The 17,160-nt window shown below is 47.0% G+C and overlaps 1 protein-coding gene across 1 annotated transcript in view; it reads left to right on the forward strand.

Annotated features, from left to right (window-relative positions):
• The window catches only part of GLE1 (GLE1 RNA export mediator), a 31,264-nt gene extending 16,917 nt beyond the window's left edge, over positions 1-14,347 (forward strand). Inside the window, exons 7-16 of the mRNA XM_030294177.2 lie at positions 1,716-1,944; positions 2,501-2,613; positions 2,775-2,844; positions 6,203-6,345; positions 6,444-6,634; positions 7,832-7,961; positions 9,508-9,612; positions 11,038-11,120; positions 12,028-12,091; positions 13,039-14,347. Of these exons, the coding sequence (XP_030150037.1) occupies positions 1,716-1,944; positions 2,501-2,613; positions 2,775-2,844; positions 6,203-6,345; positions 6,444-6,634; positions 7,832-7,961; positions 9,508-9,612; positions 11,038-11,120; positions 12,028-12,091; positions 13,039-13,107 (1,197 nt within the window). The 3' untranslated portion in view covers positions 13,108-14,347. The remainder of the gene's footprint in view (positions 1-1,715; positions 1,945-2,500; positions 2,614-2,774; positions 2,845-6,202; positions 6,346-6,443; positions 6,635-7,831; positions 7,962-9,507; positions 9,613-11,037; positions 11,121-12,027; positions 12,092-13,038) is intronic.
• Positions 14,348-17,160: the final 2,813 nt, after the last annotated feature.

Consider the following 17,160-nt stretch of genomic DNA (forward strand, 5'->3'; position numbering starts at 1 on the left):
GGGCAATATACAAAACGATGGCAGCACTTCTCGATTCGTCTTAAGATTCTGGTGGTCATATTCTAACAAAATAGCACACTGAAAGAAATGGGAACATCACTCCGGCTTATATGCATTCTCATTTATGAGCAGAAATTCTAAATAAAAGATGAGTAGGGACGTCTGGGTGGCTCAGTTGGTTAAGCGTCCGACTTCAGCTCAGGTCATGATCTCGCTGCTCATGGGTTCGAGCTCCACATCAGGCTCTGTGCTGACAGCTCAGAGCCTGGGGCCTGCTTCGGATTCGGTGTGTGTGTCTCTATCTCTGCCCCTCCCTGCTCATGCTCTGTCTCTCTCTTTCTCAAAAATAAATAATAAACATTTATAAATAAATAAATAATGATAAGTCAAATTTATCAGTGCCTCAAAACAATAATGTGCTATAACCAAAGAGGTATTATTCTAAGGATAATGAAAAGCTGGATCGATTGTTATGAAGTCTTTTCATGAACTTAATTTCACTAATAAGTTAATGGAGCAAAGTCATATGTTTGTCTTGTTAGATGTTGTAAAAGTATATGCTGAAATTCTACATCCTTTCCTATTAAAAAATAATAGTAAATTAAAAACTAAAATGTGTTCCCGGGGTGCCTGAGTGGCTCAGTCAGTTGAGCGTCCAACTCTCGGTTTTGGCTCAGGTCATGATCTCATAGTTTTGTGAGTTTGAGCCCCACGTCACACTCTGTACTGGCAGCACAGAGCCTGTTTGGGATTCTCTCCCCCTCACTCTCTGCCCCTCCCCACTTGTGCTGTCTCTGTCTGTCTCAAAATAAACTTAAAAAAAAAATGTTTCTCATGAACATGATAGATTATGTATCCATTTAAGACTACATTTTAGGGACACCTGGGAGGCTCAGTCAGTTGAGTGTCTTATTGATATGGACTCAGGTTGTGATCTTGGGCTCCTTGCTGAGCGTGGAGGCTGCTTGAGATTCTCTCTTTGTCTCTGTCTCTCTCACTCTCTCAAAACAACATTAAAAACATAGATTACGTTTTAGACATGCCATTAAAATTGGGAAAGAAATAAAAATGTACCATGTTGCTACAATAGTAACAAATTGTTGATGTCGTTAACGTGTTTTAGCCAGTAAAATGTAGTAAGACAAAGGAGAAATATTTGAGGAAATGTAATTTGATAACAATATGATTGTCTACCTAGAAAGCCAAGAGTAAGAAGCTCCGAGCTATTAAAATTTTTTTTTAACGTGTCTTTATTTTTGAGAGACAGAGCGTGAGCAGGGGAGGGGCAGAGAGAGAGGGAGACACAGAATCCGAAGCAGGCTCCAGGCTCTGAGCTGTTAGCACAGAGCCTGACATGGGGCTTGAACTCACAAACCTCGAGATCATGACCTGAGCCGAAGTCGGACGCTTAACTAACTGAGCCACCCAGGTGCCCCAACGTGGTATCATTTTCATCTAGACTGTTGTCACAAGCTTTTAAAGAATTATCCCAGCATTGTTGGTGAGAGCATGGAAAAATCCATACTCTGTGGATGTGATGGTTTAATCAGTATTACCTTTAAGAGGACAGGAACGCAGTAGGTATCAGCATGTTGAATGTGGGTACTCCATTGGGTGCAACAGTTCCAATTTAGCAATGTATTGTGTGAGCTGTGATTCAGCTTCACAGGTGCCTGGGGAATAGATGCTAAGCTCTGCCTCTGTCACCCTGACAGAACGGCTTCCCCACAGCAGAGGACCAGGCTGTGGCTGAGAGAGCCCTGCAGGAAATGCGGGACCTCCTTACAAGCTTGCAGCAGGAGATCGCCAGGGCCTGTGAGGACAAGAGGAGGCAGGATTTGGAGGCCCAGGTAAAGCGGCGAGACTCACACATGCAGCAGGGGCCAGAGGTCCACAGAGAGACCCCAGCTCCCAGCCAGGGCCCAGGAGGGAAACAGAATGAAGGTGGGTGTTGGCGTGGATACGGTCCTTTAGCCCAGAGTGTGAAAGGAGACAAGAATATGTTTGAATATCGTGTTAAGCTTCAGGACAATTTACCGGAACTGTTAACATAATGTAAAACTCTGTACGTTTACTGAATTACATTCAGTTTGGTTGATGCGGAGCCTGACTTCCAGCACTTGCCACGAGGATTTGAAATTCTGTATAATTCTAGTAGATGTATCATCCCAGGTTTTGCTGCTCTGACTTTTTAAAATAAATATTACGCAGTGTATGTTCACTGCATATGTAAGAGAATCAGTCAAGCATAATGGTTGAGAATGCTGGCTTTAGAGCCAGGTCCATGGGAATGTGGTTTTTCTACTTCCTGGCAATGCGACTTTGGCAAATTGACCTTTCTATGCCTATTTCCTTATGTAGAAAGTGAAGATAATGATGGTGTCTACTTCCTAGGGTCCTTGAAAGCCATTAATACCTATATCAGCTGATTAGAACAGTGCCTGGCTCACGTGAAGTGGTCAGTGAGTACGATTACGAGAGCCTCTCTTCTCTTCCTTAGACCTCCAAGTAAAGGTACAAGACAGTACAATGCGGTGGTACCACCAGCTGCAGGATGTTTCCAGTCAGTGCGTGTTGGCCTTTGAGGAGCTGACCAACAGCAAAGACAGTCAGGTACGGAGGGCTGTAAGTTGCGAGTTGTCTGGGCCTGGGAGTGCTCTGAACAGCCCCGTGTCCCAGAGGAATGTTGCTAGCACGTCACCTTCCCTAATCCTGCTGTCATCTACTCAACTCTTCCGGACACTATTTGCCCTCTCACTGTTCTCTCCTGGCAGGCCAAAAAGGTAAAGATGGACCTCCAGAAAGCTGCCACCATCCCAGTGAGCCAAATCTCCACCATTGCAGGTTGGTGAGAGGAGTTCAGAACATGGCCCTTCGCTTCACTTTGTTATTTTGTACGACTCCACATCTACTCATCCGTAAGGTTCCCGTAGACGGAGTCTGTTCCAACAAATGACATGACGTTGGGTCAGGCACGTATAAGTTATGTCTTACTCTCTTTTGTTTCCTCTTCAACATGTAGAAGGCGATCATTACGTGTTTGTTGACTTGATTTATAAATAAGCTGTATATCAACAGTAAATTATTTAAGAAGGGTCTTACCTGAAGTTGAAAGTTACTGTTGAAGGGGCGCCTAGGTGGCTCAGTCAGTTGGGGTCTGACTCTTGATTTCGGCTCACGTCATGATCTCCCAGTTTGGGAGTTCGAGCCCCACATTGGGCTCTCTGCTGTCAGCACAGAGCCTGCTTCAGATCTTCTGTCTCCCTCTCTCTGCCCCTCCCCTGCTTGCACTCTCACTCTCTCAAATAAAGTAAACATTAAAAAAATATATCACAAGAATCCATATTTAGAAAAAAAAAGTTACTGCTGAAAACATCACTCAGGGAACCTAGGATGTAACATACATTCTTTGCTTTTGTTCTACAACATGAGCCATTAGCTTATCCAAGCTCGAAACTTGCCTGAATATTTTTTTTTTCATGTTTAATTTTGAGAGAAAGAGAGACAGGGTGTGAGCAGGGAAGGGGCAGAGAGAGAGACACACACAGAATCCAAAGCAGCTCCAGGCTCTGAGCTGTTAGCACAGAGACCGACATGGTGTTCAAACACACAAGCTGTGAGATCATGACTTGAGCTGAAGTCATACACTTAACTGACTGGGCCACCCAGGCTCCCCTAAACCTGCCTTCATACTTTAGAACATCTTCCTTTTCTCTCCAGAGACTGAGCTTTAGAGAGTGAGAACCAGACAAGGGGAAGTCCCTTTTTTCTCTTCATTCAGAAACAGAGGTTCGTTTTTGTAGAGCTCAAGGTGTGGAAGCCTCCAAGTTGCAGGCCATGCTGTCCAGTGGCTGGGGAGCACGAACAGCTGAAAAGCTGCTCTGACTTAGCATGGGTCCCGCTTGCCCTAATTCACTTGTTGCCTAGAAAGCGTAGAAAAGTTATAATTCCTGCCCACAAGAGGCCCTGTGATGGAACTTATGTATCACCCTGCTGGTTCTCTCTGGATCAGGACAAGGTATAAATCAATAACCGCATATCACCTCTGGGCTTTAAAGTGCTGTTTCCTTTGCTGGCAACAGCAACAGGGACGAGGTTGACCTGACAGCCTTACCTCCCCTTCACTGCTGTCCTTAGGGTTGTCCCCAGTCCTGACCTCTCAGCCAACCACAGACCGCTTTGCTTCCTCCTTCAGTGGGGAAATCCAGCGGGTGGGACACTCAGATGCCAGCCTTTTCCACGCGTACACACGTGTACCCCTGCCTCTTAGTCTGTGTCTGCATGTGGAGGGAGGCATTGTCCGTGCACGCTTCCCCTTCTGCTTCTGCCTTTGTTCCCCGCTCTCCCATCCCCTTCAAGACTTGCCTCATTGCTTATCACCTAATCTCCTGGTTTCTGCAAAATTACTCCCTTTTACAGGCTCCTTTTCTTTTAAACATGCTGAGTTACTCACATCCTAAAGTATGTTTCCTTTGGTTCAAGATCTGTCTTTTCTAGCCTTCCTCAGGTTTCTCTTTGGTCCTGGTGATTATTCCCTTCTCTACGAACTCTGTTCCTTTGGCTTCCATGGCAAAATGAATTTCCAGGTTCTCCTGCCACCTCCCTTCCTCCTTTGTGGGCTCCTCAGTCTCCTGTCCCCACCCTAATCCCTAACTGGAGGTGCTTCCCAGGAGTCTGCTGTCACCCTTGGTTCCCAGTCCACTTACCCTCAGGGCTTCAGATGCTGTCTCTGTGCGGGTGGCTCCCCAGTGTCCCTCTGGTGCGCTCTTTCCTCAGAGCTTCAGAGCCCCTTGCTCTGGCCCCTAGGGGACGTCTGCCGGTGTCTCTCTCCTACCCCACGTTCAGGGTATGCAGACATCAGCTCCCCATCCTCCTTTATGCCTCCTTTTCCCCTGTTTGCTCTCAGGAACCAGAGCACCACTGGCAACTCCGGCACCTTGGCCGGAACCCTGGGAGTCCTCCCCCTGACTGCTCTCTCTGTTTCATTCTCCACATCCGATCAGGCTCTAGTTTTGCTGGTCTTCACTTTTCTGGATATTTCTTGACTATGTTCCCTTTGTCTGCACCATCACTGTGAGTCTTTGAAGAGCCAGATGCAGACTTGCTCTAGAGTTAGTGCTCAGTACATGCTGAATGACTGGGAAAGAAATGATCTCATTCCTGCCTCTTTAAAGGCAGTGGTTAGATTCGGAGCAGAATTTAATCTCTTTGGTGCTGGTGTGGCATATGGGATGTAGGAGGCCATGCCAGCCCTAGGGTTGGGGTGGAGAGGCATGGAGGAAGGAATTGACAGGGAATTTGGCCAGTGGGGTCCTTTGAAACCATCAGTAAAGTAGTACTGAAGTATGACTTAGCAGGAGTGGGTGCTACTATTTTGATAGCTCGTTAAGTTTTGAGTAATGGAGACCAGTTCAGATCTGCATAGGCCAAAAAAGAAAAAGACATTTAATCTAAAGATAAAGGGGTGTTTTCTCAGAATCTACTGGCAGGAATGGGGCTAGGTCTCAGGAGCTAGAAACCTTCAGACCCTTTTCTTTCGTTTTCCTTCTGTACATCTCTTATTAGATAGACCACTGGTCTTTGGTCCACTTGGCAGATGCAAGTCCCCGGTGTTTGTGAGCGTGTGTGTTGCAGGGCCAGCCACCTCCAGGACGTGACTCTGTGAGCTGGCTGATTGGCTCAGCTGGTCTACTCCTAATCAAACTGTAGCCAGTGTGGGCTTGGGGCTTACTGGATCCGGAATACAAATATAGCCGCCAGGAGCCCGCTTCTGTGCATCTGAGGATGGAGGGCAGGTCCCAGAGGAGGGGGTAGTCACTGAGAGCTGGGAAGAGCCTTTAGAACGGTTTTCCTAGAGATGCAAATGACTACTTTAGGGACGCCGGCTATAGCCCACGGGATCTGTGGCCATTTAACAGCTATGTCCATCCTGTTTATCTCTCTGGTATGTCGATTTCAGAATTTGTTCATTCCCAAATAAGGAATTCCTTTGAAATAGTACCATGCCTTCTGTACTCCTGCATCCTGGACAATCTACATCTGCTTGTCGTGTACTTTTCTGCAACAGTATTTTGATGTTAGACTCTGACTTTGTGTGGGGCTGCCCGGCTGGGTTTTCATAGAGGCTTTCTTACTGCAGTGATGAGAAGCAGTGTGGCCTGCAGTTGAATCTTTTAACTGACTTTATCTCTGTCATATCCAGGCTCAAAGCTGAAGGAGATCTTTGACAAGATCCACAACCTGCTCTCCGGAAAACCAGTTCAGTCTGGCGGGCGCTCTGTGTCCGTCACACTTAACCCACAGGGCCTGGATTTTGTCCAGTACAAGCTGGCAGAGAAGTTTGTGGTGAGAAACTTTGTAACCAGAGGTATGGGGATGGGTCTGTGTGCAGCCCTTCTGCTTCTCTCCAGAGTAACCAAGGGGTCCCGTCTCTGCTCCCGCAGAAACAAGGAGAGGAGGAGGTGGCCTCTCACCACGAAGCGGCATTCCCCATTGCGGTTGTGGCGTCTGGGATCTGGGAGCTCCACCCCAGAGTGGGCGACCTCATTCTTGCACATCTCCACAGGAAGTGTCCCTACTCAGTTCCCTTCTACCCACCTTTCAAGGAGGGAATGGCTTTGGAAGACTACCAGAGGTGAGGTAGTTTTTCTCCTCACTCACTCTCCCCGGGGTCTGAATAAAATACAGAGAGAACTGGGGTTTGCTCTCCCTCCCTTCACAACTCCTCATATGTACCTTGACTTTCTATCAGAGAATCCAGTGTCTTTCATACAAACTCGCTGCTTTGGGAATTTGTGGATTCAGCTGCAATAGTCAGTATGGTTTAAGGAAAAGAATATTGGATCTAGAATTAGGGGGCGGGAGGGGTCTTAGAATTTGGCCCTGCTTCATCATTTAATAGATTTGCAAAGTGGGGCAGTCATGTAAGCTCTTTGAACATCATTTTCCTTATTTGCAAATGAGGGTCGTAACATCCATCAATCCTGTGAGTTTGGGGCTCCTGGCTGGCTCCTTCAGGAGAGTGTGCAACTCTTGATCTTGGGGTTGTGAGCTCGAGCCCCACGTTGGTGCAGACAATGCTTAAAAACAGAATGTTAAAAAAAAATTTGTGAGTTTACCTCGCAAGGCTTATGTGATGATGTACAGATGTGATCGTGGATGTGTGTGCTTTGCAAACAAAGTTTTCTGCAGAGGTAATAATATGTAATCATATAAGAAGAATAATGCTAAAAATGAGTGCCTGGCTGCCTCCGTGGGTAGAGCATGCTACTCTTGATCTCGGGGTTGTGATTTCCAGCCCCACATTGGGCCCTAGGGCTTACTTAAAAAAATAATAATATAAGGGGCACCTGGGTGGTTCAGTTGGTTGAGTGTCCAACTCTTTTTTAAATTTTTTTTTTAATGTTTATTTTTGAGAGAGAGTCAGAGCATGAGGCTTCAGGCTCTGAGCTGTCAGCACAGAGCCCGATGTTGGGCTCGAACCCATGAGCTGTGAGATGACCTGAGCCCAAGTCGGATGCTTAACCCACTGAGTCACCCAGGCGCCCCCAAAATTAACCGTCTCTTAATTTCGGTTCAGGTCATGATCTTGTAGCTTGTGGGATTGAGCCCTGTGTCAGGTTTTGTGCTGACAGCATGGAGCCTAGTTGGGATTCTCTCTCCCTCTCTCTCTGCCCCTCCCTACCCTCAAAATAAATAAATATTTAAAGTAACAATACTAATAATAATGCTAAATGTAATAGTACTAGATTGTTTCTTTTAGCCGTAAAAAATAAGTGATTTGTCACCCTCACTTTGGCCTTGTCACATTGAATTTTTTCTTCCTACACAGGACGCTTGGCTACCAAGTGAAGGACTCCAAAGTGGAACAGCAGGACAACTTTCTAAAGCGCATGTCTGGGATGATCCGACTCTACGCCGCCATCATCCAGCTCCGGTGGCCGTATGGAGGCCGACAACAGGTGGTAGAAAAGACTTGCTCTCAAGAGAGGGGCCAGACTGTATTTGTGTATTCTGTCCACAGGGACTATTGCCCTTCTTGCCAAGCGGGCAGTCTGGTTACATGATGATGTATTGTCGCTCCCTAGGTATGTTCTAGAGAAGTTGATGTTAACTATTAGGAAGTTTTGGACTATCAGAAGCTTTTGTTCAGTGATTGAGTCAGCTGAGGCTTTAAAGAACTGAGTTTATAAGAGGGTCTGTGAGATGAGAGTCTGTTGTAAACCAGTCATTAAGGTTCTATAGAAGATTCTATTAGGTGGAGTGAGTCTAAATGACAGTGTCAGGGCACCTGGGTGCCTCAGTCGGTTGAGTGTCTGACTCTTGATTTCGGCTCAGGTTGTGATCCACGGGTTGTGAGATCGAGCCCCACGTTTGGCTCCATGCTCAGTGCAGAGTCTGCTTCAGATTCTCTCTCTGTCTCTGTCCCTCTTCCCCACTCGTGCTGTCTCTCAAAATAAAAATAAAAATGACGCAGTGTCATTTTATTATTTATTTATTTCTAAGTAAGCTTTAGGCCCAACGTGGGGCTTGAACTCACAACCCTGAGATCAAGAGTTGCTCGCTCTGGGGCACCTGGGTGGCTCAGTCAGTTAAACCTCTGACTTCAGCTCTGGTCATGATCTCATGGTTCATGAGTTCAAGCCCATTTCAGGCTCTGTGCTGACAGCTCGGAGCCTGGAGCCTGCTTCCGATTCTGCGTCTCCCTCTCTGCCCCTCTCCGTCCCCTGTTCATGCTCTGTCTCTCTCAAAAATAAATAAATAAACACTTTTTTAAAAGTTATATTTATTTTAAATAATCTTTACATCCAATATGGGGCTCAAACTCACGACCCTGAGATCAAGAGTCACATGCTCTTCTGACGAGCCAGCCAGGCCCCCCCAAAAGTAAATAAACAAACAAACAAAAAAAGGGTCACTCACTCTACCGACTGAGTCAGCCAGGCGCCCCGTCACTGTCATTTTAGACCTGGTCTGTGCCTCACATCACAGATGAGCAGATGGAGTCCCAGCGAGCTATAGTGACATAGTCAGTGACAAAGCCACGGCTGGGGTGCGGGTCTTTGACTTGCCAGCCTAGTGCTTTTCTCAAAGGATACAGATTAGAGATGGAGAAGTTAATGTACTCAGAGACCTAAGAGAAGGGAATGTAAGTTGATTGAATCCAAGTTTTTATTGTGTACCTGCTGTGTCCCACATTCTGTGCTAAAGGTCCCAAGAATAATAAATAAAACATCTGTATGGATAACTGTTGGTCAGCGGACTCCCTGAAACCAGAGCTGTCAGATGTGGACTGAAGGGATCCTGTAGGCAATGTGTGGGTTCCGGTGTGTTGGGACATTTGAAAACAGAGTTTGTTCGGCGTGTGCTGTGTCTGCCCTGCGGCCTGTGCTTGATTGAGATGATCTGAGGGTTCATGTCACTTAGAAATGGCTGGATGATAACCTTGGGAGTTTAGATCTCCGGATACAAGGAGAGCAAATCATGACCAAGTGTCTTTGCTCCCAGATTCACCCTCACGGCTTAAATCATGGCTGGCGCTGGTTGGCACAAATCTTAAATATGGAGCCCCTGTCAGATGTGACAGCCACTCTCCTCTTTGACTTCTTGGAGGTATGTAATGCAGTTATCACACGAGAGGGGGACAGTGGTTGAAGCAGCCTTGTGCCACTGCATGGCGTGAATCGGGAAGCAGTATGGACATAGGCTATTGGTGAACAGCATTAGGATCCAGTCTCACACATTTTTTCCCAAGTGCTAAAGACAAACCTGGCTTTTGGGTTTTCTTCCCACTGTGCTTTCCTTCTCTGTGTGGTTGTGTTCTCACTGTAAAGAAAAAACTGTACATCCCAGCACCAGCAAAAAGGGATGTTTGTTTTAAGGATAGAGAAGTGACTCCCAGAACCAAGGGTAGGATGTATGATTGACTCTCGTGTGGGCCTGGAACTAGGAACTAGAATGTCACCAGGTACCAAGAGTCCTTTTGGGGCCACACGGTCCTTCTTGTGCTCTTCCCGTAGGCTGCTCATTCTTGCTCCTTAGGCCAGTTTTCTCTAGATCTCTGCACGGTGGAGAAGGTGGCCATCCTGGGCTATAGCCCTCTGCCTCAGTGCGGTCACCTAGTGTAGTGGAACTGGCGGCTCACTTTTGTAATCCCTCATTCCCAGGAGAGCAAATATGATCAACTAGCCTTGGCCACATTATCTCCTTCATCCAGAAGGTTCTATACGGTCCTGTCTTGTCTGCCTATGAAGGGCCACCACTGTAGAGTGAGGGTAAGGGTTTCTGTGGACAGGAGACATTTCTTTTTTTTTTTTTTTCAACGTTTTTTTTTTTAATTTTATTTTATTTTTGGGACAGAGAGAGACAGAGCATGAACGGGGGAGGGGCAGAGAGAGAGGGAGACACAGAATCGGAAACAGGCTCCAGGCTCTGAGCCATCAGCCCAGAGCCTGACGCGGGGCTCGAACTCCCGGACCGCAAGATCGTGACCTGGCTGAAGTCGGATGCTTAACCGACTGCGCCACCCAGGCGTCCCAGGAGACATTTCTTAAAGGATAAAGGCTTAGGGCACATACCATAACAGATGTGGGCCATCGGGCCTATAATGCCAAATGCTTCCAGTCACCCTGGAGCTTCTGAAGTCACAGGACGTGAGCAGAGACCATGAATAAATTTGAGAACATGGTGGTGCCCTGCTTACTAAGGTTGGGAGGAACACCGCACCTTTGGAAAGGTTTCCATTCAGTAGACTCAAAGAAGAACAATTAAGTTAGACTCACATTCTCTGGTTTGTGAAAATACCTGGTTTCTTGGCTGTCTTATTTCACGGAGGTTTTGTCCTATACAGACAAATGCTTCAGAAGAAGGTTGGGTCTTTCCATTTGTTCCCTTGCTTAGCTAGCTAAGTGGCATTGTGACTGAAACTCTTGGTAGGAGGGAAAGGCAAAGGGCTGGTGTGCTTTATGGGTCTTTGGGTCTCTTGGGTGAGTGTGAATTTGCCTTCTCTTCTCCGATGGTGCCTGTCTTCCCCTGGAGGTGTGTGGGAATGCCCTCATGAAGCAGTACCAGGTACAGTTCTGGAAGATGATACTTCTCATCAAAGAGGACTACTTCCCCAGGTATGTGACCTGTTGAACAGACACCACGGGATTCAATGAGTAAAAACCCATGGTGTCGAATGCCCTTGGGTGCCTCTGGGTTTGACTCTGTTAAAAACAGTTGTATTGGGGCGCCTGGGTGGCTCAGTCAGTTGAGCATCGGACTTCAGCTCAGGTCATGATCTCACAGCCCAGCTCGTGAGTTCGAGCCCCACGTCAGGCTCTGTGCTGACAGCTCAGAGCCTGGAGCGTGCTTCAGATTCTGTGTCCCTCACTCTCTGCCCCTCCGCCTCTCTCACTCTGTGTCTGTTTCTCAAAAAAAAAAAAAAAAGACCATCGTATTAAGTGTGACATCTTCTCCTATCCTTCTTTTTGATATTTGAGTAAGTGCTTTTGAACTCTAGTGAGAGTTTCTTAAACATTATTGGCTAAATGAAAAAATGAATTAGGAAGATTCTGGATTCAGATACCTGACATGTCTTTAACTCTGTTTTCCAAACTCCCCCAGCTAATCAGGGATGGTGATTACATGTGGTCGTGAACTAAACCCAAAGAGTCAAGCTCCCTTAATCAGTGGGAGAAACTGATCTGTCGGCCAGTTTGCTTGACTGTCATGGCGTCCGCCTCTGGGTGCCCTTCTCATTCCTCTCAACACTGGCATTTCGGGGGGGGAGACACCTTGGCAGCATCTATCCTGTCTGCTCACAGAGATCTTGGAAAGGAACGTCCTCTCCTTTATCCCCTGGTTTGAAAAGAAGGCTGAGACCATTTGGAAGAATGACAGCATCCTTGGTCCAAAAGACCTCTGCCCAAGTCGTTTGATCTCCCCCTTCTCCCGCTTCCCGTAGATCGGCAGTGCCCCTAACTCCTCTAAAAGGGATGGGGCAATCATAGCTGTCACTTGCGTATTGTCTTCCTCTTCCTGCAGGATTGAAGCCATCACAAGCTCAGGACAGATGGGTTCCTTCATACGCCTCAAGCAGTTCTTAGAGGTAAGAGGTCCTTAGATCAACATGTTTCAAGCTGTTGTTGACCTTGAAGGCGCCTGTGTCTGACAAGTCCTGGACCTCTATGCTCTCGGATTACAGTCTCTTCCTATTTTTTTTGAACCCTACTTTTTTGTCCAGGATCCCCCTTAACCTTAAGGGTTGCTGTTTCATCATCCTAGATGTCACTGTCCCTACTGCCTGTGGGGAAGCTATCCTAAGGGATGAATAAAATATCCTTAATGAATCTGGTCTCACTGATACATGTTTTTGTTTTGCGGGATTTTTTTAGTTTATGTATTTATTTTTGAGAGAGAGAGCATGAGCACAGAAGTGGCAGAGATAGAGGGAGAGAGAATCCCAAGCAGGCTCCACGCTGTCAGAGCCTGACGTGGGGCTCAAACCCACAGAACCTCGAGATCATGACCTTGCTTAACTGACTGAGCCACCCAGGCGCCCCTCGCTGATACATGTTTTACAGGCTGGCCAGGGTTCCTTTCTCAGTGTCTGGCCAGGGGAACTGGGAAATTTGGTCACTTTTTCTCTATGACAAGAGACTGCACTTTCAGCCAGACTCCTCCCCTGTTTCTCAGTGCTGAAACCTTCTTTAAAGAGGTTAAGTATGACAGACACCGTAGAAGCCTCTGGTGGGTCTGCCAAGACAGCCCACTGACTTCCACTTTCCAGTAGCCCGAGTGGGCAAACGGGGGTCGTGAAGGACAAGGCCGGGCGCTGGGAAACGAGGCGGGGGCAGCATGACCAGCAGCATTCCCCTTGTCCTCTGCTGCAGTTCATACAGAAGCAGAAGTCTTCTGCACCGCCATTGGTCTTTTCCCCGTGTTGACCACTGTCCTGTGGGACTTAAGCTTGCTGTCCCTCAAAGCTTCCAGCTGGTAATTGTGGGAAGGCACGTTACCAGAAAATCATTGTTTTCTCCATCTTTCCCTGACCAGAAATGTTTGCAGCGCAAGGAGATTCCTGTCCCCAAGGGCTTTCTGACCTCCTCCTTCTGGCGTTCCTGATGGCACCCCGGCGCCCACCATCTCTGTTCTGTTGCAGAGGGACAATAATAAAGCAACGGAAAACAGCTGCATTTGGGAGAAGTCATATCAGATTTAGAAATCTACCAACCTGTGCTTTATATATTTGTACCCATGACTAGGAGAGGAGATCGTTCAGGGGTCCCAGAATCTAGGAGGTCTCTCGTAGGTTGGACAGTCCTTAAGGGATCCACATGACAGAGTAAATGGAATCGGCTTTTCTCACTTCTACAAATATGGTGAGGTGTTTAGTTCTTGGTCTCGTCCTTCATTTCCTTTGTCTCTGCTGTCTTTCAGAAAGTAGGTGGTACCTTAACCATTTCCCTCTGAGCTGAAGTAAGCCCCCCACGCCTACTCCCCCGCCCTGCTGCCCCTCCCCAGAGTACAGGTTAATAGTTGAGGCTCAAATGCTTACATGAAAGTCTGGGCTATGGTGGTTTTGTTTTCTCAGCTTGTGGAGTAATCGTAAATTCAGGAAATGCCTGATGCAGACGTGGATTAAGCCCCAAATTGTATCAGAGATAGTTTAGCATCCGGGATTAGGACTGTTGATACATGTTATATTGAACAGGAAGCACTGTTTGTCCTTTTAATTGGGACTTTGCCCCCTGAAGGACTAGGGGTGCAGGAGCCAGAGCAGGTGTGGGGTTTTGTTTGTTTGTTTATTTGTTTGTTTCTGAATTTGAATTAAGTTGAGCTGAGATGGGTTTGCAACACTATACAAGAGCCGAGCATCTACAGGCAATGATTCAGGGGTTAAATGAAGGTGTTCAGGAGGAACTGAGAACTGCTTTATAATTGTTTACATGTCCTGAATGAAGAATGATGATAGATTTGCCTGAATAAAGCCACGACAGAAATTCGGAACCCGGCTGTTCAGATAAGAATTGAGATTTGTTTTACAAAAGACTCACTGTCTTTTGTAGTGCAGAGGCAGGGATATACCCCTCTGTACCACCTGTTGTGTGTAGGGATGTGTTTTGGGGAGTGGGGGTATTCCCTGGTACTCCTGAGTGGCTTGAAGTAACACACTCTATGAATTGTTGACTATGGTGCCAAAAAATAAGTAATAAAGCTTGATTTTAAAAAACCCACTGCTGGTTGATGTGACCAATTTCCTTTGCCCTGAGCTGTGTACATCATAGCTGTGTGCATGGTCAGGCACAGGCCTAGCTATAGAATGGTATATGTTCCTCCCTATTTTGTCTTCTTGACCTTCACCTAGGAAGATTTTTCTTTCTGTCATTCCTTTTCCGGAATTATGTACCTGACCTTGTTTCATCTAGCAGAAATGGAAAAGTACTGAAGTCTTTTCATGTGGATACAACAGAATGAACTCTGGGGAAGGTGTCAGAAGACTTGGTGAATTCACTTTTGGGTTTTGTGCCCTTGGGTGGGTCATTCTCTGAACCTCAGGATCACCACCCCTGCAAAAACACACGACGGGGATTAGTCATGAGATGAGCAGTTTTCAGTGCTCTGTAGCTTCCCAGCCAGTGTGTCGGCACAGATCTCCACCTGTGGGGCCTGAGGTGGGCAGAGCCCCCAAGGCCAGTTGTTATTTGCACTTGCCCTCTTACCTGTGCTTTACAGATGGCATTATTGTCTATGTATCATGACAGGAAACAGGTCAGGGAGCACTGACCTAGTGTTGAGTGGACATGGCCCGGCCCTATAGTCAAGGTCAACATAGGGAGGCTTTGTGCAGATTTTAAATTTTTTTTTTTTTAACGTTTATTTATTTTTGAGACAGAGAGAGACAGAGCATGAACGGGGGAGGGGCAGAGAGAGAGGGAGACACAGAACCGGAAGCAGGCTCCAGGCTCTGAGCCATCAGCCCAGAGCCCGACACGGGGCTCGAACTCACGGACCGTGAGATCGTGACCTGAGCTGAAGTCGGACGCTTAACCGACTGAGCCACCCAGGCGCCCCATGTGCAGATTTTAAAAAGGCATCCCTTCCTTCAAGATGCTATTGCCATCTGCTGGAATAGAACCACGAATCCGTGGTAGCCCAAGGTGCAGGGGGCCTAGAGAGTCTGCACGGCTTTACGTGGAGCCCTAAGAGAATCCCGTGATCCTCTGTACCACAGCATTTTGGCTATATGTGAGCTATATTGCAGTCCTAGGTACGATCATATACGGGAAAGCTCCAAAAGTGAAAGGTGAAAAATCACCGGACAAAATGATCGCTGAGGGCCATTCCACTTTGAAATTTTTTTAATGTTTATTTATTTTTGAGAGAGAGCACAAGGAGGGGAGGGGCAGAGAGAGAAGGAGACACAGAATCCGAAGCAGGTGCCAGGCTCCCAGCCGTCAGCACAGAGCCCGACACGGGGCCCAAACCCATGAACCATGAGATCAGGACTTGAGCCGAAGTCGGACGCTTAACTAACTGAGCCACGCAGAAGCCCCAGGCTGTTTCACTATGAATCCACTAGTCCACAGAAAACACCTCTCCTGTTATTTGAATGTTCTTTCTCCAGACATGTTTAACAGTCCTGCACATGTCACTTGATGCTTGGAATTCCTGATAGGTTCTCGATGGTAAACCAAGAAAGGAGAGCATTAGGGAAGCCAGGTTTTTGATACTCTGATAGTGTTGCCTTCAGAGATACTGATTGCCAGCTGATAGATGCAACCCCTGGTGGCCAGTAGCATCAGATTCCTCTGAGTGGAATACTAAGGCCTGCATCCAGTTTTTAAATTCAAGTACTCACTTGCCTGCTTGCTTCCTTTTAAGCTTGACCTCATTTCTCAGGCTGACTGCCCATATTTTTGTTGTATCATTGTCCTACGTCATTTTTAATGTTTATTTGTTTTTGAGAGAGAGAGAGAGCACGAGCCAGGGAGGGACAGAGAGAGAGGGAGACACAGAATCCGAAGCAGGCTCCAGGCTTCAAGTTGTCAGCACAGAGCCTGACGCGGGGCTCGAACCCGTGAACCTTGAGATCATGACCTGAGCCAAAGTCAGACTCAACCAACTGAGCCACCTGAGTTCCCCGTGTCCCTACATCATATTAAAACAAATTTGATGATGAGTTGAAAATTCCAGCAGGAGAGAACCCCTGCACATCCCTTGGATAGAAGAATGGAATTGTTCTGGAGAGTTCCTTCCCCTACTCTTCAAGCGTCCTGCAATGAAAGCAGTGACCTAACTAGGTTTGGATGTCTTCTGTCTCAGTGCTAGGACAGCCAAGGGAGCCGCAGAGCTTCATACAGGTGCCTCAACAGGCCTGGCCTCTCACATCCCGTTTTTTTTTGTTTTTTGTTTTTAAATGTTTATTCATTTTTGAGAGGGTGTGAGTGGGGGAGGGGCAGAGAGAGAGAGAGAGAGAGAGGGAGACACACAATCTAAAGCAGGCTTCAGGCTCTGAGCTGTCAGCGCAGAGCCCGACATGGGGTTCGAACTTGTGAATCAGCCAGATCATGACCTGAGCCAAGTCAGACACTTACTTGACTGAGCCACCAAGGCACCCCTAGGCCCCATTTAAAAAAAATAGCATTTATACAGATGATATATTCAAGAAACATTTTTCTTGTAGCTTCTTCAGGATGCTTAACACTAAATGTAGTACATGATCCTGAATTGGAACCTGTAACAGAAAAAAAATCTTTGTGTGTTGTCTTATAAAGGACACTTGGTCAATTGGCAAAACTTAAATAGGTCTTTTTTTTTTAATGTTTAGTTGGGGGGGGGGGGCAGAAGAGCCAAAGCAGGCTCCGTGTTGACAGCAGAGAGCCCAATGCAGGGCTTGAACTCATGAACCGTGAGATCATGACCTGAGCTGAAGCCGGACACTTAACTGACTGAGCCACCCAGGCACCCAAAATTTGAATAAGGTCTATGAGTTAGACAGTAGTATTATGTCAAGATCAATTTCCCGATTTTGATCATTATACTGTGGTCATAAAAATGAATATCCTTGGGGCACCTGGGTGGCTTAGTCTGTCGAGTGTCCGGCTTCGGCTCAGGTCATGATCTCAGGGTTTGTGAGTTCAAGCCCTGCATCGGGCTCTCTGCTGTCAGTGCAGA

This window comes from Lynx canadensis, chromosome D4 (assembly GCF_007474595.2).
Source record: "Lynx canadensis isolate LIC74 chromosome D4, mLynCan4.pri.v2, whole genome shotgun sequence".
Lineage (NCBI taxonomy): Eukaryota > Metazoa > Chordata > Mammalia > Carnivora > Felidae > Lynx > Lynx canadensis.